General features: G+C 47.9%; 3 protein-coding genes across 4 annotated transcripts in view; 1 reads left to right on the plus strand and 2 right to left on the minus strand.

Moving 5' to 3' along the window:
* LOC311357280 (uncharacterized protein) overlaps window positions 1-14,112 on the minus strand; it is a 22,462-nt gene extending 8,350 nt beyond the window's left edge. Inside the window, exons 1-4 of the mRNA XM_084477181.1 lie at window positions 14,011-14,112; window positions 13,561-13,821; window positions 932-1,005; window positions 192-271 (exon numbers count right to left, since the gene is read on the minus strand). Coding sequence (XP_084333307.1) covers window positions 192-271; window positions 932-997 — 146 coding nt within the window. The 5' untranslated portion in view covers window positions 998-1,005; window positions 13,561-13,821; window positions 14,011-14,112. The remainder of the gene's footprint in view (window positions 1-191; window positions 272-931; window positions 1,006-13,560; window positions 13,822-14,010) is intronic.
* A 573-nt stretch (window positions 14,113-14,685) lies between these two features.
* On the plus strand, window positions 14,686-17,101 carry cib1 (calcium and integrin binding 1 (calmyrin)). The gene is made up of 7 exons (XM_084477723.1): window positions 14,686-14,870; window positions 15,079-15,113; window positions 15,262-15,361; window positions 15,616-15,766; window positions 16,140-16,258; window positions 16,692-16,780; window positions 16,863-17,101. The coding sequence occupies exons 1-7, from the start codon at window positions 14,820-14,822 to the stop codon at window positions 16,882-16,884; spliced, it is 567 nt and encodes a 188-aa protein (XP_084333849.1). The 5' UTR covers window positions 14,686-14,819; the 3' UTR covers window positions 16,885-17,101.
* A 116-nt stretch (window positions 17,102-17,217) lies between these two features.
* Window positions 17,218-21,346, minus strand: rccd1 (RCC1 domain containing 1). Of its 2 annotated transcripts, none has more exons than XM_084477023.1 (8): window positions 21,075-21,346; window positions 20,497-20,712; window positions 20,037-20,202; window positions 19,298-19,419; window positions 18,626-18,727; window positions 18,106-18,255; window positions 17,544-17,573; window positions 17,218-17,435 (listed from the first exon to the last, which is right to left on the minus strand). In XM_084477023.1, the coding sequence occupies exons 1-8, from the start codon at window positions 21,313-21,315 to the stop codon at window positions 17,278-17,280; spliced, it is 1,185 nt and encodes a 394-aa protein (XP_084333149.1). In that variant the 5' UTR covers window positions 21,316-21,346; the 3' UTR covers window positions 17,218-17,277. The 2 variants fall into 2 exon arrangements, with proteins under 2 accessions (XP_084333149.1, XP_084333150.1); XM_084477024.1 differs by having other exon boundaries at window positions 17,278-17,435; window positions 18,143-18,255.
* Window positions 21,347-21,409: the final 63 nt, after the last annotated feature.

Below are 21,409 nucleotides of genomic sequence, written 5' to 3' on the forward strand. Positions count from 1 at the left end.
CTTGGTGCTGGAGCTCAGGTCAGAGTCTTGGTGCTGGAGCTCAGGTCAGAGTCTTGGTACTGGAGCTCAGGTCAGAGTCTTGGTGCTGGAGCTCAGGTCAGAGTCTTGGTACTGGAGCTCAGGTCAGAGTCTTGGTGCTGGAGCTCAGCTCAGGTCAGAGTCTTGGTGCTTGGAGCTCAGGTCGGACTTACTGCATGAAGCCGAAGCGGTCGGTGACTTTGTAGACCTTGTAGTCTGCGTCCTCCCAGGGGTCCACGCCCTCCTGCCTGCCCTGAACACACAATAACAAACATCCTATTCACACACATATATATATATATAATATAAATTGAAATATGGTGATCAGGATCGGACCGGCGGATCACTATAAGGATCAGTGATTGGGATCTGCCTCCTGCTCGTTTGCTGCTGCTAGGCCGTGGAGTCAGGACCAGATAATTGCGCCGCCTTGTATACGACACGTGACATAAATAATCTTGAAATCCAAGGGAGAGACGGACGGACGGACGCCAGGGACCTGGAACGGCCTCCTCTGGCCCACAGGCTCCTCCTCCTATGAGGCACCAGGTCTGGATGGATATAGTGTGGAAGAATCTCTCTCTCTCTCTCTCTCTCTCTCTCTCTCTCTCTCTCTCTCTCTCTCTCTCTCTCTCTCTCTCTCTCTCTCTCTCTCTCTCTCTCTCTCTCTCTCTCTCTCTCGGGAAATTCAGAAAGTACCTATCCATCTTATCTGAACATCTTCAAATGAGTGTTCTTTCAGAGAAATGATACATGGAACCAACTTCCATCTCCTCAAAAGGGACTTTACCCCCACAAATTGATGAGCAACGTGCACCGCTGGAAAAACACCGGAGACGTGTTTTTTCTTGTGGAAACAAGATAGCATCTTCTGACCTTCTGGGTGATGGGTGTCCTCCCAGGCTTTACAAACCTTGTCATATTTGGTGATGATCTCAGCGCGTTCGTCTGCTATCAGCGTCTCAATGTCCTTCTTCATGTCAGACTCTGGTGGAAAAGGAATGACAACACCGATTAATCACGCAATCAGATCAAGACGACCTGAGTGATGCACGACTTCCCATTCCAACAACTCCAGATAAGCGACACTGTTAATCATGAGCAAAAGAGTTCTCTCGAAAGGGGAAAGCCAACAAACTAACAATACTATTAAAAAGCTACATTTAACTCGTCAAGACTGGCCAAACATCATACTAGCTCAATCTTTATGGTAGGACTCCATGGCAGATAAAAGCTATATAGTCTAGAACAATCCCCGAACATAAGATGTCATGAGTTCCACGAAATGGAGGTAGATTCATTCAACCTTTATTTCATACTCGGAAACACAAATGAGGGCAGTCCTCTTTTTCCAATGCAGCCGAGATACACAATAAAACAAGACAAGACAAAGGCCAGTGTAGGCCACTATAACAAACGCAAAATATTAATACAATATACAAAAATAAAATAAATAAAATATAACAATTTAGTTTAATAAATGTGGCAAGTGATAAACAAACCGACAGTTAAGAGGGTCAAGTAAAACAATTGCAGACCGGGCTGGGGAGATTTGAAATTAAAACTTGCCAGAAACTGGCCACAAGAAATGAGTGAACTCAGTTTAAGGGTCTGTTGGGCTGAGTTCCAAGTTCTAGGGCCGTCAAAACAAAAGGCTGACTTACCCAGTTCAGATAGGGCGATGGCAGCCACAAGATTGTTTGAGTTTGAGTTCGGCACATGTAAATGTTTCTTTACTTTAGCAAACTGTCCTTGCACATCATCGCACAGGCATGGGAGAGCGAAAGTACACTCAAGAGCCAAACTAACACGACTCCCTCTTGGTCATAAACTGTACACCAGGCTTTCAGCGCGGGGAGAGTGTGAAGATACAGACATACTGCAAAGTCAAAGTGCTGATGTGCACACTTCACACTTGGGACACACACTTAATCAGTTAATCAGATGCGGTTACGTGGGTACACGAGTCTCTCAGCAACTGTTTACACACGCAGCTGCTTCGTGTGTGTGTGTGTGTGTGTGTGTGTGTTGCCTAGCATGACATCACAACCAGAAAGAACCTCTGCACAGGAAGAGGCAGTCATCAGCCACCCCCACCCCCGCCCCCTCCTTCCTCTTCAGAAGGCCCCAACACACACCCACACCCCTCCAGTTCGGCGGTCAGCCACAGGGAACACGCTCACTCGACCAACTGTCACGGCAGAAGTTCCAGAGCGGAGGGCTTGCCGTGCCCCATTACTCACCCCTTCCTATTTGTCAGATAAGCATCTCAAAACGCCGTTCTGCTGCCTGAGAAGCTCTGGCTCAGTGATTAACGTGTAGGTCAACTCACGGCCTATAGGTGGCGCACGGTGCTAGGACGCAAAAAGGACCAGTCTAACGCTCCACGTCAACGGGCAGATTGGGATTTCCTTCTTCCAAAACAAGGCAAATCGTTTTTTTTCGTTCGGTTAGGATCTCAGTGGCTAGTGCTTCTTCGTGTTATACATTTTGAGAGGTTGTCTTGTTGCCAAAGATCTCGGGCAATGTCGGTGCCCATAACTTGAAAACTAAGGCTCCTTAAAAGGTTTTTCAAACCAATGATGACATGAAGGACGCAAGCCTATGGTTCTGATTCAATGACTATCGATGTCAATCAGTAGGCCATGTGTGGCCAATAGACTAGTGGCATGCTCACTACTTAAGAGTGAAAGTACAGCATGACTGATATGGATCTAGTGGTTAGGGTGTTTGTCAGATGAAAGGTTCTGGGTTCCAATCTCTCTCACACACACACACACACACACACACACACACACACACACACACACACACACACACACACACACACACACACACACACACACACACACACACACACACACACAGTAAGGGGGAAAGTTTTGACCTGGTTAAAGATTCAAATCAGGTTTGTACAGTTGGAGGTAATTAGGCCAATGGTCTCATAGACTGGGTCCTCTGTGAGTGAGTGAGTGAGTGAGTGAGTGAGTGAGTGCCCCACTGATGTAGCAGATCTATGGGGAGGGGGGGGGAGGGGGGGGGGGGGGGGGGTGACCCCACATAGAACCACAACAAAGGGTGCTTTCATTAACATTTGTCCACACGTGTGGCCGTCCCGAGCCCCGAATGCACCGCCCCGGCATTGCTGCCATTCCTCACCGACAGGTGTGTGGCAAAAACCACTCTGGAACGGTCTGTCCTGACCTGGTCGCTACCGCAAAAAACCCCACACACTTTCAGGAGGTAGTTACCAGCTGTTTACTTTGCAAGCATTTTATCTGCATGGGTAGAAATCGGAATAAGTGTAATCCATGATGAATAAAATAAAACCCCTTCTCAGTGTGTCCTGGCCTACAAGTAGATTCAGGGTGTGTGTGTGTGTGTGTGTGTGTGTGTGTGTGTGTGTGTGTGTGTGTGTGTGTGTGTGTGTGTGTGTGTGTGTGTGTGTGTGTGTGTGTGTGTGTGTGTGTGTGTGTGTGTGTGCGCGCGCGCGCGCGCAGCGCGCGAGCGAAACAAACAAGCATTATAAACTTCACAACGTGGAAGAAGAGGGAAAAACCCTGGAGAAACGCACACGGCCCTTCTTCAGCAAAGTAAAAGTAAAGTCGCTCCTCGTCATCAGTTCCAGGGAGCAGTTGTGTCGTCGGGTCACTCTTTTGGAGTGACCCGACGACACAACTGCTGGAGTGTCTCCTCTCTGACAGGTGGCCTCTCTGAGACCGACCGGGAACGAGCGAACGAGTCGTCCACTCGGCTTGTTTTCCTCTGACCTTTGACCCCCCCCCCCTCGACTTCCCCTTTCTCTGTTGTTTTCTGCTCAAACTATTTTTGGGTGACTGTCGGTCGTCGCCTCAGCAGAATGATCTGAATGTCAGTGTGTCTTTCACCGCGGCGCTGCGCGGCCTGTGGCGTACACATGACGTGGTTTTCTGGGGGGGGGGGGGGGGGGGTTTCCGATGGAATGGCCTTCAAAGCTGGGAAAAAAAAAAAAACCTTTTGAATAAAGGAAAAAATTCTTTCGTCGTTCATCATCTAGGTTCTAGATGATTGATTGAGACGTCTTTCTAGAATCCTTCATCTACATTCTAGATGAATGATTATATTAATTATTAATCTTTCTAGAATCCTTCCAATCCAGATTCTAGATTCAGGATTCTAGAAATCCTTCTGGAATCCAGCTCAGGATCAGGAAGATTTATAGAATGAGTCATCTAGAATCTAGATGACGTCACTCGACCCCCAGACCCAGACAGGTCGCCGGGTCTCGCGGAGGGATGCGTCCAGACAAGCAGGCCTGACTTCAAGGACTTTCCTTGTATGAGTGAGACACTTCAGCCTCTCTCCTAATCCCGGAGCTAAATGAGACAGAGAGCCTTTTTTTTTTTTTTTAAATCACTGTGCTGCGTGGCAAGGCCGAAAAGGTCAACACGGCCTCGCTCTGAAGAACCCAGTCGACCGCTTCCTGCCTCGAGACGAATCGAGTGGCACCAGCCAGGCGGATAACGGATGACCCGTTTTGTTTTTCACGACTTGTCTGTCAGTCAAGTCCTTGTCCAAGTCGCGCGCCCATTACTCTGAGCCGCCTAGCTACTGATGCTACAGCAGAAGCTAACGTACATAATCTTTAACATCATGATCATCTGGGTTATTGAGCAGCACAACAAGTTGTTTTGTGTGGCGCTTGTTGTATGTTCTCCCCCCCCCCCCCCCCGTGTTCACCCTCGTTTCCTCTTTTTTTTTCCTGCGGTTTCCTCCCACACCAAAATACATCCGTGTTAGGTAAACAGTGACACTCGGGCTGCCGGTGCCCTTGACCTAGGCTGCAGACCTAGCTGGAGTCGGTCCCCTCTAGTGCTGCTAGTGATGGTTAAAGGCTCCTAGTGATGCTAGTGATGGTTAAAGGCTCCCAGTGCTGCTAGTGATGGTTAAAGGCTCCCAGTGCTGCTAGTGATGGTTAAAGGCTCCTAGTGCTGCTAGTGACGGTTAAATGCAGCCATCTCATTTCGTGTATCTTGTACTTGACGCAATGACAAAATCAAAGAAACTCCTTATAAATCACGGTAGCGACGACGAGGGAGCTGATTCGGCCCACCCGGTCGGTCGGGTCGGGCTACGGCGGGTAGCCCGCTTCTGAGCGGGAAGCTGGCTTGGTCTCAGGAGCGTCGTCCTCCCAGCTTCCTCCCAAACAATGAGTCACAGCGCTGGTGTCAAGGGCTGAGCGGCCTCAGACTAAGCATGTTCAGCGAGGTAAGGAAAACATAGCTTCGCCAGCTTCATGAACACATGAGCGCTCTTTACAACTGTCTCGTGGTAAACAGACCGCGTTTATACAGCGTTTTGGAGTGCCCAGTGGGCACTCAAAAGCGCTTTACAATACAATACTGCCTCACATTCACCCATTCATGCACACATTCACACACACACCGACGGCGGTGCCGATCGCGCAGGGCGACAGCCAGCTCGTCGGGAGCAGTCAGGGCGAGGGGGCGTCTCGCTCAGGGTCAGCTTGACATTCAGCTAGGAGGCGCCGGGGGAATCGAACCGGCGACCTTCCCGTTACCAGCCAATCCGCTCTACCTCCTCTCCTGAGACATATGCCGCCCATTGTACGCGAGTCAGCAGCAGAACCACCAGTGTGCCCCTGCCTTCACGGAGGTTCCCCTGTCATGTCTATTCGGAGAAGCCTTGGATGGCTGGTTTAATGTGTTTAATGTGGGGTGGACACAGACAGCCAGGCACGGTGGTTAAAGCTGCAAAAACAGGGTGGAGGAGGAGGAGGAGGAGGAGGAAGACAAATGTATTAACGTCCAGGACGGAGACCAAGTGGGCAGGAGCACGCTTCTCCAAAAATACATCCCACCTGAGAGAACAAGGCGGGTGGAGACTGGTGTCCGTCTGTAAAAGCTGTAAAAGCGCTGATGCAGACCATGGGCGGAGCCACACAGAGAGGGACGAGCACATGGCACCATGTTGTGGTTACCAAACGGAGAGGTTGGGATTAGAAGCCGCCTCCGAGAAGCCACTCAAAAACGTACTCATTTGAACTGTGATTAATGTGATATCCACGGATAGGAAGGATGGTGTTATTCTGTGATTTTATTTTTTAAATTGTGTTGTAATATTGGAACCTAACGCCTCTCGAGGGGAGAGGAGGAGCAAGGATTCACATCTGTATCCATGTGCACAAAAACATGAACTGACATCGCTGCATCAAAATGGTACAAGCGCCATCCAGACGGAGCCATCCCTTTAGTAGAGATGAGAGTAAAGGACGACAACGTGAAGCAGCTTTGCTTCACTGCTTCTTTCCTATCCTCAAGTCAACGTGAACCCAGAACGAAAAGTACAACCATGGCTGCAGGCAACACGTTAACGACCTCCAATTAAGAATTATTATCCAGTTAATTGTAATGTGTAGCCATGCCTTTGTAGTTTATAGTAATGCGTGATGAATATAGTAATGCGTGATGAATATAGCAATGCGTGATGAATATAGTAATGCGTGATGAATATAGCAATGCGTGATGAATATAGTAATGCGTGATGAATATCTGACTTTTGACTTTCCCACCCTTGTGCCCTGATTTCCACTTCTCCAGACTTTAGCTAATCCTAATCCAAGAAGCAGATTTAAACATGGGATTAGAGTAGATTGATAGACAGATGAACTGAAGGTTATGGTATGATCTTGGCTTCATGTGCATTTTAAGATGAAATGGTTACCCATGGCCACACATTTAAAACACAACTATAAAACAATGATCAAATTGTATTTTGCCAACTCTCTTCACCCAACAACCATCTGATTGAAGATCATGTTTCAGCTTCAACCTTAATATAGAAACGCTGCTGAGAATATGCTCACTGCAGTGCAAACCCATTTCATGAGCTGAAACAAAGTGTGAAAACACCCCATTGGTCTCCATAACGCGTCGGCATGCGAGGTGCGATGAGCAGTTTGGCAGCTCTGCAGTCTGCAGCCACCACACCATCCCAAGACATACATCACATTCTTATGCATCTAAATCTGAATTCCTTTGTTTGAATGGCGTCTCTAGAGCGACACGGTATCTTTAGACGTTTGACTGTTCAGCACAGGGACATGCTGAGGGGGACAGACCATGGAAATAAAATACTAGAAAAAGGACAAAGACAGCAGCATGGCCCTCCACTGGTAAATGGAGTCTTGACACCGTGGACAAGAGAAATGGAAACTACAAATGGAAGAAAATGAGACAGGGGGGGTGACAGACGACAGATAAGGAGGACAGAAGAAGACAAATGTGAACAGATATAGATAATAACATTTTTCCAATAAAGCTGTCAGACAGAGCAACGGAAGGGAGGCCGACTTCTGAGATTGTGTAGGTACTACTACATGAAAACAGGTTAGGGCCGAGTCCCGTGGCTCCTGAGTGGCTGTCAAAACCAGGTCTGGAGTTCCTCACCAGCGATCTAAAAGGACTACAGATCACACAGCCACACGGACGGTGGAGAGTAGAGCAGCTGTCTTCTGTCCACGGCTCAGTTCCACATTCAGATACAAACCCTGCAGACCCTCTGACCAAACTTTAATTCATATCCTCATGCACCGTCCTGTGAAGTGAAACAAAGCCATGGTGTGTGTGTGTGTGTGTGTGTGTGTGTGGGGGGGGGGTGGGGGGTGGGGTGTGTGTGTGTGGGGGGGAGGAATGGAAATATCGATACAAATCAAGGGGGCAGGAAATCCAGGAAGGCCGGTCGGAGGTGTGCGACAGTCATCCCATTCTTTTAAACAGAAAAGCACAGAACCAGGATGGGGCCGCAGAGGAAGAGAGGGGTTGCCCCACTGGTGGAGTCCGGGCTCCACTGTAGGCCGGGATCAAACTTGTTTATCCCGACTATAAAGTCTAATAGGAAACCAGAGTTTAAGACGAGAGATATAATGACTAGAGCTTTTCGGGGGGGGGGGGGGGGGGGGGGGGGAGTAATTGTACAAAAGAATACAATGTGAACATCATTTCAGTGAATGGCCTTCAAAACAAGGCAGCCATTTATTGATCTGGCTCAGAGAACGTCGATCTATATAACCTGGCCCTCGACATGTCGATCAGGCATCAGTAGGCCATACCTGGACGCCGGGTCCTTAGACAAGACGTTTGAAAGGTCAGGGGTCCTTTAAGATCACAACACCAGGAAGCGTGGCTGCCACAAAACCATTCTTTTCATAGTACATTAATGCAACTATTAATTTCCAGATTAAATCGATTAATCATGTCTTCTATAAGATGTCGTAAATTAAAGCAAATGCCAACAGAAGGAACCAGAGCCCAATGTGAAGTCTTCAACCCAACAACAAAAATGACCCACCGGCTTTGACAGGCTTTTATGAAGTGTTGTGAATGAGAAGAAGTCCCAAAAGTCTGATTTGTGTCCTGGTCCGTTGTCTACCTTGTATTCCTCATCTCATCCCATCTGTAGTGTGGTATGTTCACCTAGACACTGCATAGCCTCCGCCCTTACCCCCACCCCTCTTACACACTAATTTGTGGTGTGGACTAATGTGGTACGTCCATGCACTTAAAAATAGTACTTAGCATTACGTAGCGTCTTCTCCTAGCTATCTTTGTTGTACACTGGGAATGGGTTAACCTAGCGATTGTTAGTGCTTTGGCACTTGGTTCCATGAACATCCTTAATGTACCAACAGCGATATTATTGTTGTTTCCTTTTTGCTCTGACAAATGTACTTAATGTGAGCCGCTTTGGATCAAAGCGTCTGATAAATGCCCCCTTAATAAATAAATAAATGTAAATATAAAAGCGTGTGTTGAGTGGAAAACAGCCACGCAGGAGAGGAGCAGAACTCATGGAAAACAGAGGGACTGAGAATAGCTCTGTCCCCAAGGGGACTGAGCTATTCTCCGGCCCCTGCCTTATCATTTTCCAACGCTGGCGACTGTGCCACTGCTGTTCTGCGTCCTATCGACTCCTCTCCACCAACTTTTAAAAATAGGAAATAACAAGATGGAGCCCGAAGAGGAGGTCATGTCTTCTGGGAGCCGCCCCCCCCTCCCACTGGCCCCTCTTCCTCCCCTCTGACCCGGCCTGAGAACCCAACATCCACGTTCCCACTGCCCGCCCGCCCGGCCGCCCCGCTACCTTAAAGAAGGGAAAACATGTCTAAATATAACAGAGAAAACACAATGCCGCTGACACTGGCGACAGCAGCCAGCCTCTGTGTGTGTGTGTGTGTGTGTGTGTGTGTGTGTGTGTGTGTGTGTGTGTGTGTGTGTGTGTGTGTGTGTGTGTGTGTGTGTGTGTGTGTGTGTGTGTGTGTGTGTGTGTGTATATGTGTTTCTATCCCCACCTTTGGGGACACTGAGTGTAAGAGCATAGAGTGTAGTATAAGGTAAAGTTTAACACTATAGTTTAGGCGACGTTGTTTGGAATATGATCAACGGCGTAATATTAAAGCTAGGGTAGGAAATACAGCTTGTAAGCATTTTTTCCATCATGTTTGTTGAAAGTCTCTTTACATCCTGCCAGCAATTATATTATTAAAATAAATTAAAATCTGGTATCTGTGTGTGTTGCGGGCCTTTAAGAAGCCTGTCCAATCCTATCATTCAGCCAGAATGAACGGATTGGAGGGGCTACCTGTTTGTCTACCTAGCTACCTGCTCACTGCACATGACCAGGGTCTTCCACCAGACTAGGCAGACCTACTGCTGAAGCTAGCGAGCCAGTCACATGCTATGGTGGTTAGCCTGAAGGGAGGGGAGGGATTTTATCGGTTGGATACTTTCAAAAATCGAGCTTACTCTGGCTGGGGGTCGCCACATTTCCTTTCCAAGCTTTAATATTGGGATACGAAATATGATTTATTTCTTAGAAGCCCCCCCCAACCCTCCCCAACCCTGCCCTCCACTACAGCCTGGAGTCTTTCAGAAGAGAAGGGACAACAACCATGTTCTGTGAGACTTCAAAAGGTATTCTAGGGATTGTTGAATTCGTCGTTCGCCTGGCCAAAACCAACACGCTCAAATCCTGTTTGCTCCAAAACACAGTGTGCAGACAAGATGTGGGGAGAGGGGGGTAAAATGAGTCGCTGTGACTCATTCGACTTTGACACTTGGCAATGTCATTCGGGGTAAGATCAACTAACGAGCCGCTAACAAGCCAGCCTAATACAGACAAACTAGAAACCACAAGCATGCTATTAGTCCGTTACACCAGTGAGCTACGGCATGCCACTACTACAGCCCATGGTAGGCTGAGTGCTGTTCAGAAACTGCTCTGACCTCCGTTCCACTGACAGATCGTGGGGAACAGACCGGGCTGATCCACAAGGAAGTCTATTGCCCGACTGGCCTTTGGCTAAGAAAACAAACCAAAACAAACAGATCCCCACAATAGCTGCAGCAGTCCCACTGTGGTGCACTTCGGTTGGGACTTCAAGCAAGGCATCCAGGCAAATGCATCCAGAGCTCAGTTCACACAAGCAGCCCGGGCCGGGAATGTAACGGCATAGGGGTGATTTGTGAATGGAAGCTTGTAGCAAAATGGAAAATGACAAAAGGGAGGACTATAATGGCAACGCCAGTGCGGTGTGAATGGAAGCATTCCGCTCAAAAAAAAGAGGAATGGCGTGTTTTCCATGTACGCAGAAACGGCTACCTTTACCACAAAACTTGATCCGCCAATTGCGACACGAGTGTGTGAAAGGGGAATAATTTGTGTGTGTGTCAAAACAACAGCACATTTGCTCTGTTCCGACTGCCTGGCCTGGGAGACATTATCAATCGATAATGATACCGGCGAGCTCTAAATCTTAGTTTAACGATCTGGTTTGTTTTGGTGGGTACCTCTTTAAGTGAATGCTATAAATACGTGTGAAAGCTGCACAATAGGTCAAAGACTTTGCCGTCATTCAATTTGCATGGCCTCACTATCTGGTGCTTTGTGACACCCATCGCAGGGAAGTCTTTCAGGCAGACAAAAGACCATTTATGCCCGGCCCGTGAAATAAAGGATATTCTACAGTATGCTGAATATCTCTTCAAAACACAAACAGCGCTAGTGACTGGGCCAAACCGAGGAGGCATTTGGGTTGGCTATTTTAAAATCTTAAAGCTGACGTGCATGTGCCTAAATCAATCTTTACTCAAAGCAGTTTTTTTTTCCCAGACAAACGCCATATATTCTGTACTTTTTGTGTGCATGAAGTTACGAAAATAAATATTTTGCAGAAGTTGGGGTGAAGAAAAAGCTAACTTGTACCTAGTTGAAGCATGCTTGCTATGAATATTTTGGGAGAGCGAAGACAATTTTGGCGGAATAAGTGTAAGTAAATGAAGAAGGAAATGCCAGACTATAGGTAAGTATGACTCCAACTGCATTGCGTCACGGTTGTTCGAATCAGAGGCCACAGGCTGAAGCGTGAAAACAGTTCCGTCCTCAAGTCTTTATCACTTCCTCCTACAAGAGCTTTTTAAGGAAGTGATAAAGATATTACCGAGACATACAACTCATTCCTCAGACTCGATTCTAGCTCATTATAATGACGAGGGGCACACGTTTCTCCATGTCCATGCATGCACTGTTTCAAATACCAAGCACCAGCACCTCACAGCCTCACAGCTGAGCTCTGAGGCCTCTGGCTGGGCTCCATGCTAACGGATCCCAGCCAACACCTTCACATTGAGGGCGAGTCATACCGGGTGCCAGTGCCACCATGCTCCTATAGTCCCCTTAAGAAGACTACCATGCTCCTATACTCCCCTTAAGAAGACCTTTAACTTGCTACTTATACTCCCCTTAAGAAGACCTTTAACTTGCTACTTATACTCCCCTTAAGAAGACCTTTAACTTGCTACTATACTCCCCTTAAGAAGACCTTTAACTTGCTACTATACTCCCCTTAAGAAGACCTTTAACTTGCTACTATACTCCCCTTAAGAAGACCTTTAACTTGCTACTTATACTCCCCTTAAGAAGACCTTTAACTTGCTACTATACTCCCCTTAAGAAGACCTTTAACTTGCTACTTATACTCCCCTTAAGAAGACCTTTAACTTGCTACTTATACTCCCCTTAAGAAGACCTTTAACTTGCTACTATACTCCCCTTAAGAAGACCTTTAACTTGCTACTATACTCCCCTTAAGAAGACCTTTACCGTGCTTATTTGGCAAAAGGTTAAGTTTGACACAACCCTCGTATCAGATTCTGTATCAGACAGCTTCTCCGATACTGATACCCCATTTCATTTCACTGGTTCGAGATGAGGTGCATGCAGTTCTAATTATAGCACTGGCTCCGGTAAAGCTGTAAGAGCACGCGCCCACAACCTGATGGTAGACCTTCCCCCGATACAAACACCCCAAGTTTTTCCCCTTTCTCTTCGGGGTGTTAGCGGTAGGCGTGAGGGGTTCATATGTGGCTCAGGAGGTAGAGCGGGTTGACTGGTAACCCGGAAGGTTGCTAGTTTCGATCCCCGGGATCCCCTCCTACCTAGCTGAGTGTCCCTGAGGGAGACAGCTAGCTCACCCTGACTGCTCCTGACCAGCTGGCCCGTCGCCCTGCGTGGTCGACTCCGCCGTCGGTGTGGGAATGTGTGAATGAATGGTTGCGAGTCGCTTTGGGTAAAGGCGTCAGCAAAAAATCCCCTCAATGTTAACGTATAAAAGGTGTCCTGCTCAGGCCCTGGAGACGGACGCTTGAATTAAGGGACACAAATACAATTGATTTTCAATATGAGGAAAAGCAAGCACAGCAGAAGAACAATGGACCACGACCAGAGGCTGATGAAAGCTGGATCCTGTCCGAAATCACTGTTTTCCCTCCGTCTGCAGAGCCAGACACAACCGGAGACCCCCCCCCCCCCCCCCTTCCCCAACAAGGGACAACAAGAGAGCCAATGGAAGACGGCCAATTAGGCACCAAGCAGGGAGAAAGCAGCATGGCGTGAAATTACTTGCTGACCAGTTGCTAGTACTGGCCTACATTTGAATATTTGTACAGTGGATACAGTGTGTGTGTGTGTGTGTGTGTGTGTGTGTGTGTGTGTGTGTGTGTGTGTGTGTGTGTGTGTGTGTGAGATTGAGAGAGACCACTGGCTTTTTAATATCTACTTCATATCAACTGAATTAAATGAATAAGTGCTAAACGTCACATGTAGGCAACACACTCCCTGTCACAGGCTACAAACACGCTTGAAAATAACCACAGGAAAACAACAGCAGACTACACGACATGGAAACCCCCCATCTCCATCGATCATGAGAGGACACTGTTTTTTTTCACTCGTACATGGTTTCCTAAGAAACGTCCTGTCACAAGGTTGGCTCTTGAAAACACTGGGAATGATCTCCATGTGGGTCACAGCGACTACACAACTAGACAGCGGTTCTCATCACAATAAGAGAAAGTCATTGGTGGAGTTACAGGGCGGCTTTAGTGAAGAAGACAAACGAGGACGCGGCTGGGATAACAAACCGACGCTCTGAACGGCATCACAGCGCTGACACGCTGCGGGTCTGCAGGCAGAGACAAGACGTACCTTTCGGTGTCCACTTTTCCTCTGTGCTGTACGAGCGGAATCCAGATCCACTATCCTCTCATCCTCTCTTCGACGGCTTTCTCTAGTACTTGAAGACCGGACCACCTCGCGTCCTAAGCCTCCTCTCTCCCTTCCGAGATGGGTCTGAGTGAGACGATTCCCCGGACGGCAGCAGCTGTCTGCAGTACAGCGCGCCGCCGCGCAGTGACGCGAGGCACCACCGGATGCGTTTTATTCCGCAGCGCGACGCGGCACCGTTGACTTTGTATTGGACGCGTAAAAGTGTGGCGCAAAACGGAATGCGTTGGAGAGGAGGACACAAACAGAAAGTTAAACACGTGTTGGGGTCTGACGGAGCTCTGGACTAAACAAATCAAACGGTTGCAATCAATTACTTTATGATAAACGGAACTCTGATCGGAATTGAACATGAGCACGTCTGTCCCTCACCTGGTCGCCCACCTTCAGAGCTGCTCCTGGAAGAGCCCAAATGTCCTTATCCCATCAAACCGTAGAAGTAAGCTCTTAATTAAGACCAATTAGATTGTGATTAAAGAGCGTCTAATGAGTATAATAAATCATTGAAGGTTATATTTCGTCGCTGGACTCTATCCTGGTCCTCCCCAATATCACCAGCCTACTGTCTGTTTTACTAGATGAATGTGGGGACAGAAATGTGAGGTTTGTGCGCCCCCTGTCGGCAGCCTCTAAACACACAGGGAGGACTGAACAAGAGGGACCTCCAAAACGTTTGAGTCTTTCTTTCCACTGTATCCCACCGGCCATGGCCTACATGCACACTTGACCTTATAGAGAGGGAGATACACTCTTCGATCAGCCACTGCATGGGTATTTATCCATTTCTCTCCGTTTGCAGACGATACATATCGGGTGATGGCGCACAACACACTCCAACCACTACGCATGAGGATCTCCAACAACAGAACCACTGCTGGAGTAACAAATAGTCATGCAACTTCACACAAATAGTCTTTAAAAAGTGGCTTGGACGTATCTCTCAAACTAACGTCCATTATGAACTTTTTTTTCCCCATTGCGCACTGTGGGTGGGTGTCACCTGTGGGTAGGGAGGCGCTGCCATGCAAATGCGGGGCCGCGGATCCAGGAAGTGGAGAGCGGAGAGAGGAGCGAGGAGAGGAGGGGTTCAGCGGCCAGCGTTACGCAGCGCAGGTGATCCAGCCGTCGGTGGTACAAGTTGTTTACGCACATATCGCTCTTCTGCGATCACATCCACAAACATGGGAGCCACAGCCAGCCACCTCGGGAAGGATCTGCTCTCGGAATACCAAGTGAGTTGCGTTCGAGAGCCGCTCCCTGGCGTCCGCGGTATGGGGGCGATTAAAAGTTGGGAACTGTGTTTGTGTTTGTGATCGATCGTCATTGCGACGGATACTACGGCATGGTTGTGAAGTTGTATTCAATTAGTAAGTTTATTGAATCCAATGAGTTGCGAAACAAGGAGGGTGTCCTCATTGAGTTGTTTCTCTTTGTTTCTAGGAGTTGACGTTTCTGACCAAGCAGGAGATTCTTCTGTGAGTGATCCACTGACGTCCTCTCAACTTTCATATGACCAACACACTTGAATGACCTGATACACACGATTGTTGTAAGGAATGGATAAACATAGCGTCGATTGGACATGAGAATAAACCTTATACTACTATACTTCTTTTTATTTAGTGCCCACAAGCGGTTTACTGAACTGCTGTCTAGAGAAGATAAAAACCTCCCAGATCCCAGGGCTACTACAGAGGCCATCCTCACGCTGCCAGAGCTCAAGGTATACCCAACTCAACACACTTCATGTTATGAATACTGGTCTAATACACAACTATACACTGTACTTTACTTTATTAATACTAATGAGAGATAGTGCTCAGATGCTTCCACAAACAGACCCTCAACTTGTTACATGTTTGGTTGTTGACACTCGACGCAGGGGTGTTTCACTCATGGTCACCGTGGAGGAAGTTCTCTGCCGTTTCTCGTAAAGTCCCACTGACCCTTGGACTTGTTTCCAATCCCCTCCCGCAGTCCAACCCTTTCCGGGAGAGGATCGTGCGTGTGTTCTCCACGTCGGAGTCGAGGGACGGTCTGACCTTTGAGGACTTCCTGGACCTTCTGAGTGCCTTCAGCGACTCGGCCACCCTGGAGATCAAGTCCCACTACGCCTTCCGGATCTTTGGTAAACATCTCATCGGTGCTATGAACGCTAGAGATGTTCCGATACCATCCTTTCCTTCCCGATACCGATTCCGATTCCTGAGTAGCGTCCGATACCGAGTACATCCCGATACAGCATCCAGCATTGTAACTACTAATAGCACTTGTTTTATTGAAAGTTTCTCTTGCGATGATGGCAATGTAAAGTCGGTTCACTTGCTGTCTGGATTTTTTTTTATTATATTATATATTTTAGGCAGAATCAGAGGAATTCCTGATACTGGTATCGGAACAACTCTGGAAAGTGTGAGTGGGGCTGGGAGATACATTTGACGGAGATCTGTTCCACGGAGAGTGTTTAAACCATCGTTGTGTCGGTTGGTTTGTTGGACCAGACTTTGACGACGACGGCACTCTGGACGAGGGCGACCTGGAGAAGCTGGTGAACTGCCTGACGGGGGAGACGGACGACACCAGGCTCACCCCCGACGAGATGAAGCAGCTCATTAGGAACGTGAGTTAATTGAGGCTCAGACAACCAAGCTCATTAACCAGGACAGAGACACACACACACCCCCCCCCACACACACACACCCCTCTTACGCACCTATTGTGTGGTGTACGTCCTGCCACTTAATGTACGCACTTATTGTGTGTTGTACGTCCTGCCACTTAAAAATAGGACTTAGCATTGTGTAGCATCTTAGCCTAGCTATCATGGGTTAATGTAGCAATTGTTAGTGCTTGGCACTTGGTTCTATGAACATCTTAACTGTACCGACAGCGATATTGTTTTTCCTTTCTTCTGAGAAATGTACTCGTTGTAAGTCGCTTTGGATAAAAGCTTCTGCTAAACTCCCTGAATAATTCAAGCAACTCGGGTGGCGGTCGATTGTGATGTTGAGCTGCAGCCGTCGTTTATGGAGGTTTTTTTGTGTACTTCTTAGATCCTGGAGGAGTCTGACATCGACAAGGACGGCACGGTGAACCTCTCAGAGTTCCAGCACGTCATTTCCAGATCGCCAGATTTTGTCAGGTGAAATGTCGTTATCGCCGCAATACTGTTCCTCCTCTAGCTGCCCCTGATGCTGATTCATAATCCATTTTTGTATCCGCAGTTCTTTCAAGATTGTGCTGTGAAGAGGGAGGAGAGCTGTGGCAACAGATCTACTGTGTGATTCTAATTCTGTACTTGCTCCTTTTCGATAATGTTAGCCAGTTTTTAACATGCAAATACTTAATTTATTTATCTGTGATTTTTTTACTGTACAATGTTGTACAATGTAAAGATCTTTTTTATGGTACTATTTTTAACCGTTACCTATCGAACTAATAATAAACTTGTGTATTAAACCTCCCTCAACAATGTGGATGTGTTTCAGTTTCACATGAGAAAGCCGATGACCGAATTACAAAAGTAAACTTTATATTTAATTGAAAAACTGGATATTTACAGCTGATGCAATTCTTGGAGGTCCAAAGTTCAAATTCCAATGTCTGCTCTCACCAAGGAGAATCCACCGGTTTGTGGTTTTAAGATTGCGACACTTCCTCCTTGGTTGCCGTGGCAAAACTGTTCCATGGCCCGCAAACGACATCCACCACCCTGAGGCCTTCCCCCCTGAAGAAGTCCACGCGCTGAGGCTCGTCCGAGCTCGTCGCTGTCCCGTGACCTAGCTGGCCGTACTCGCCTGAAAACAGACGGAGAAACAGAAAGGAAGACGTGTGGCACAATGTAAAACCCAGCCCACATCCGTTTAGAAAAAGGTTGTTTATTTAGAGAACTGTTTTACTCTTACCCCATCCCCACGTGTAGAGATCACCAGTAGCTGCAATGTTTAATGGAAATGTGACGTCAACATCAAGGCAATTTCATTTTTAAAGTCTAAGTCAATTTATTTTGTGTAGCCCTGAATTAGAGTTACTCTGACTCTTGACTCCATAGGCCACATTGTACCACACCCTCTAACGGACCAGGGCCAAAAACTCCCTTAATATCAGGAGTCAAACCTTGAGAAGGAATATAATCCTAGCTATCTTTGTTGTGTACGGGGAATGGGTTAACCTAGTGATTGTTAGTGCTTGGCACTCGGTTCTTTGAACGTCCTTACTCTACCGACAGCGATAGATTGTTGTTTCTCCGTCTTCTGACAAACTTACTTATTGTTAGTCGCTTTGGATAAAAGGATTAAATACCCTAAATGTAAACGAATGCACAGGAGAAGCATCCCTCCTATCAGGGATGGTTTGGGAGGGAAGAGGATGGCATAATGTGCCGATACGGGCCAGACTATACTATTGTGAAAGGCCTCGACACATTTCTTTAATCCCAGTTTGTGAACTGAGTGTGTGAGGTCTTACTTGTCACCGCGGCGGTGTGTCGCGAGCCACAGCTGACCTTGGCCACGTCACATGACTCAGTGATGTCCAGCAAGGCCGGGAAGGCCTGGATGGATATGAACACGTCCTGGCTTCCCCCGGCCTCGTGCTCCTCTCCTCCGGTCGATGCAGCTGGTGGATGAAGAGAAGAATTAATTAACCTTTCACGCTGAAAACTCATTTGAGCGTGTGTTGACATTCAATTCAATTTTATTTGTATAGCCCTTCATCACCAGTACAGTCTCAAAGGGCTTAACAGGCCAAATATTTACACCCCTGACCCTAGCCCCCAATAATTCCCCCTAATTGGGGACATGTCATCTATCAACCAATACTAATCTTGCATGCAAAAAGCTTGCAACAGACTTCCATAATATGGAACAAACGAATTTGTCATATTGTGAAGCAACGCCATTTCCCACTGGACATTTGTACACGAGCACAGCCGTGTAACCGTTGTGTAGCTGTCAAGGCGAGGGCCAAGTTTGAAAGAAATACTTACTTCCCTTAACTCTCTTCTGCCCTTGGCTTGTTCGCATAGCTAGAGATGGAAGTCCGAGCTGGCCGGACTCATTCCAGCCCCACACATACAGGTCGCCCCCAGCTGAGCCATGAGGGAGAACAATCACACAGAGTCATTAATGCTTTGAGAGGACATCTGCAGGGTTCAACCGGGTTCAATTTGAGACGCTTTAATACCGCTTAGAAAACAATACTAATTAAGATCTCTAGGCAAATGATAAACCTCATCCTGGGATTGTTTTATTAGTATAAACATGTATTTGTATTTATTGTAGTAAAATCGGTCAACATGTAAGCCTAGATTTACTAACCCTAGATTAACCCTAAACCAGGATTAATTTAATCCATGTTGGTGCAACCCAGCCTAAGACTTCTAATACCTGTGTTATCAAAAGTCCATTACAAGTTAGGCAGAGAGCAGCCACAACAAAACAACAATTGTGCTGCACAGCCATAGCTTTTAAAGGGGTGATATTATGCAGACCAAAAAAAAACGGAACAGGCAGACTTTCACACTGCTCGTAATGAATAATCACACTCACGCCTGGTGGCGTGACATCACCTTTAACACGCCCCTGGTCAGAGTGCAGAGTAATCCACAGGAGCAGGACTCATGACAGTCAGCCTCAAACCTCGACCCTTAAGGACTCACCGCTAACGCAGGCAGAGTGCCAGCCTCCTGTAGACACCGAGCCGATGCGGACCCCCCACAGGGCCTCCACCGGCCTGGGGTCCTTCTCAGGGGTCAGGCCCGAGTGGCCCAACTGACCGTGGCTGGTGATAAAAAAAAGAAAACAGTCACACACACACACACACACACACGTGAATATACACACGTCAGATCCAGAGGTGTAATGAACACACAGCCACGGCTGGCGGGCTTTTGCTTTTGGTACATCAGCTCATTGTAGTAACAAATAATAACATACAACATAACCAGACAATATACATTTAATATGAAATATGTTAAGTGCTTTTTAAAGGGGTGATGCTATGCGGGTTGTGAGTGTGATGAGTTTCCTGTGTTTTAGTGACATTATAAGGGGGTGGGTGTGTCCCCCTAGACGTATGATGGATAGATACGCCACATTTGTCACATTAGTCCACTGGGTAGGCTGGTAGACCTGGTAGATCTATCCAGCGTACATCTAGGTGGGGGCACGCCCACTAGTGATGTCACTAATACACAGTTAAGGGCAGATTTTCAAACAGCTTGTGATGGCAAATCACACTCACACCTGGTGGCATAACAGCACCCCTATAACTACATCAATTGCCGTGCATATCGGTTTGAAACATGTGTACACCTGTGTGACATACAACACACAGTGGTGTGGCTGTATTCACACGAAACGGAGGACATGTTATGCTGTGATGCCAGGTGTCTGTACCTCCCTAGTCCCCAGGTATAGACCGTTCCGGAGCCGCTGAGCAGGACGGCATGCTCCGCCCCCAGGGCCAGGCTCACGGCCTTCAGCTGGGGCGACAGGGGTCGGTAGAACGGAGGTTTGGAGGCTACGTAGCCCCCGGGGGCTAACGGCAGCCGACGGGGGGGCCCTGAAATACGTCACAAAACAAGGCTCAGATCAGCAAGGTTGGAGAGGTAATAATTAATGGCGTTGTGGTCTTGGAGAACCCCCTGAGTGTGTGTCTGAGCGCCGCGGTGATGGCTGGTTTTTCACCTGGGGCACACTGATTACTCACTGCACAACAACAGGTGTGCAGCCTCACCCGGCCAGCCCCAGAGTCCGGTCAGTCTGACCCGGGCCAGGTGAGGCTGCTTCAACCAGCCATCATCCACCACAGCCCACACACACACACACTCCCACAGATCGATGCACTCGGTATTACCAGCTTCCTTCTCCTCAGCCGGTGTTTCCTTGCTCCATGCGGGGGCCGGCGGGACCGGGTCGCGGCGCTGGACGTCCCAGCACTCCACTCGGTCTGTGAACCCCAGGGTGAGGTATCGCTCCCCGAGCAGAGCGTCCTGGCAGCCCAGGCTTCTTTCACTGATGTAACGTCCGTTCTCGTCGGCGCCAAAGCCCGATAAGTACACACGACCCTCGTCTACGATCGAGAGGGAATCATGACCCGAGTCAGTACTCTCGGATATCTTCTAGAATATTAAAAGTATGAAAGTGATGATGCCTAGACTGGGCATGTGAACTTAAGTTCTACATAGATTAAACACAATGCATTTGTCTGCTTAGAATACGGTGCTGTTATGACACACATGTACATCTACATGTGTTGTCATGTGATATAACATGACAACACATGTAGATGTACGGGTCATGTGATATAACATGACAACACATGTAGATGTACGGGTCATGTGATATAACATGACAACACATGTAGATGTAGTTGTCATGTGACGTGACACCACATGTAGATGGCGTAGTAGTCATGTGACGTCATAGCCTCACCGTGTAAACACAGCGACGCCGTGCGACTCCAACACGCGCTCAGCTGATTGGTCCCCGCGTTCAGCTGATTGGATCCCGCGCGCCCCTCTTGACGCTCCGCTCCGACCTCGCGGCCACCCACGTGGTCCAGACGTGTCGGCGTCAAACACGTGTAACTTTGAACATCGTCGTCGCCTTGTGATGGTTTCCCGCGGGCCGTTATTTGCCCGAAAGCATTAAAGCCGAATCCGAACCAGGTCATTGAAACACTGCGCCTACTGGGAGGCTCATGAGGCTTTGAAAAGTGGGCCCGCTTCGCTAACGCTGGTGATAGCGGCACACTGCGCGCATGCGCG

This window comes from Micromesistius poutassou (genome assembly GCF_964030765.1).
Source record: "Micromesistius poutassou genome assembly, chromosome: 13".
NCBI classification, from domain to species: Eukaryota; Metazoa; Chordata; class Actinopteri; order Gadiformes; family Gadidae; genus Micromesistius; species Micromesistius poutassou.

Coding starts and splice junctions, on each gene's coding strand:
- cib1 (XM_084477723.1), top strand. CDS start 14,820: ATGGGAGCCACAGCCAGCCACCTCGGGAAGGATCTGCTCTCGGAATAC. Junction 15,114..15,261: donor ACCAAGCAGGAGATTCTTCT/GTGAGTGATCCA, acceptor CTTTTTATTTAG/TGCCCACAAGCGGTTTACTG. Junction 16,781..16,862: donor AGATCGCCAGATTTTGTCAG/GTGAAATGTCGT, acceptor TTGTATCCGCAG/TTCTTTCAAGATTGTGCTGT.
- rccd1 (XM_084477023.1), bottom strand. CDS start 21,315: ATGACCTGGTTCGGATTCGGCTTTAATGCTTTCGGGCAAATAACGGCC. Junction 19,420..20,036: donor TATACCTGGGGACTAGGGAG/GTACAGACACCT, acceptor TTTTATCACCAG/CCACGGTCAGTTGGGCCACT. Junction 17,436..17,543: donor TCTCTACACGTGGGGATGGG/GTAAGAGTAAAA, acceptor GTCTGTTTTCAG/GCGAGTACGGCCAGCTAGGT.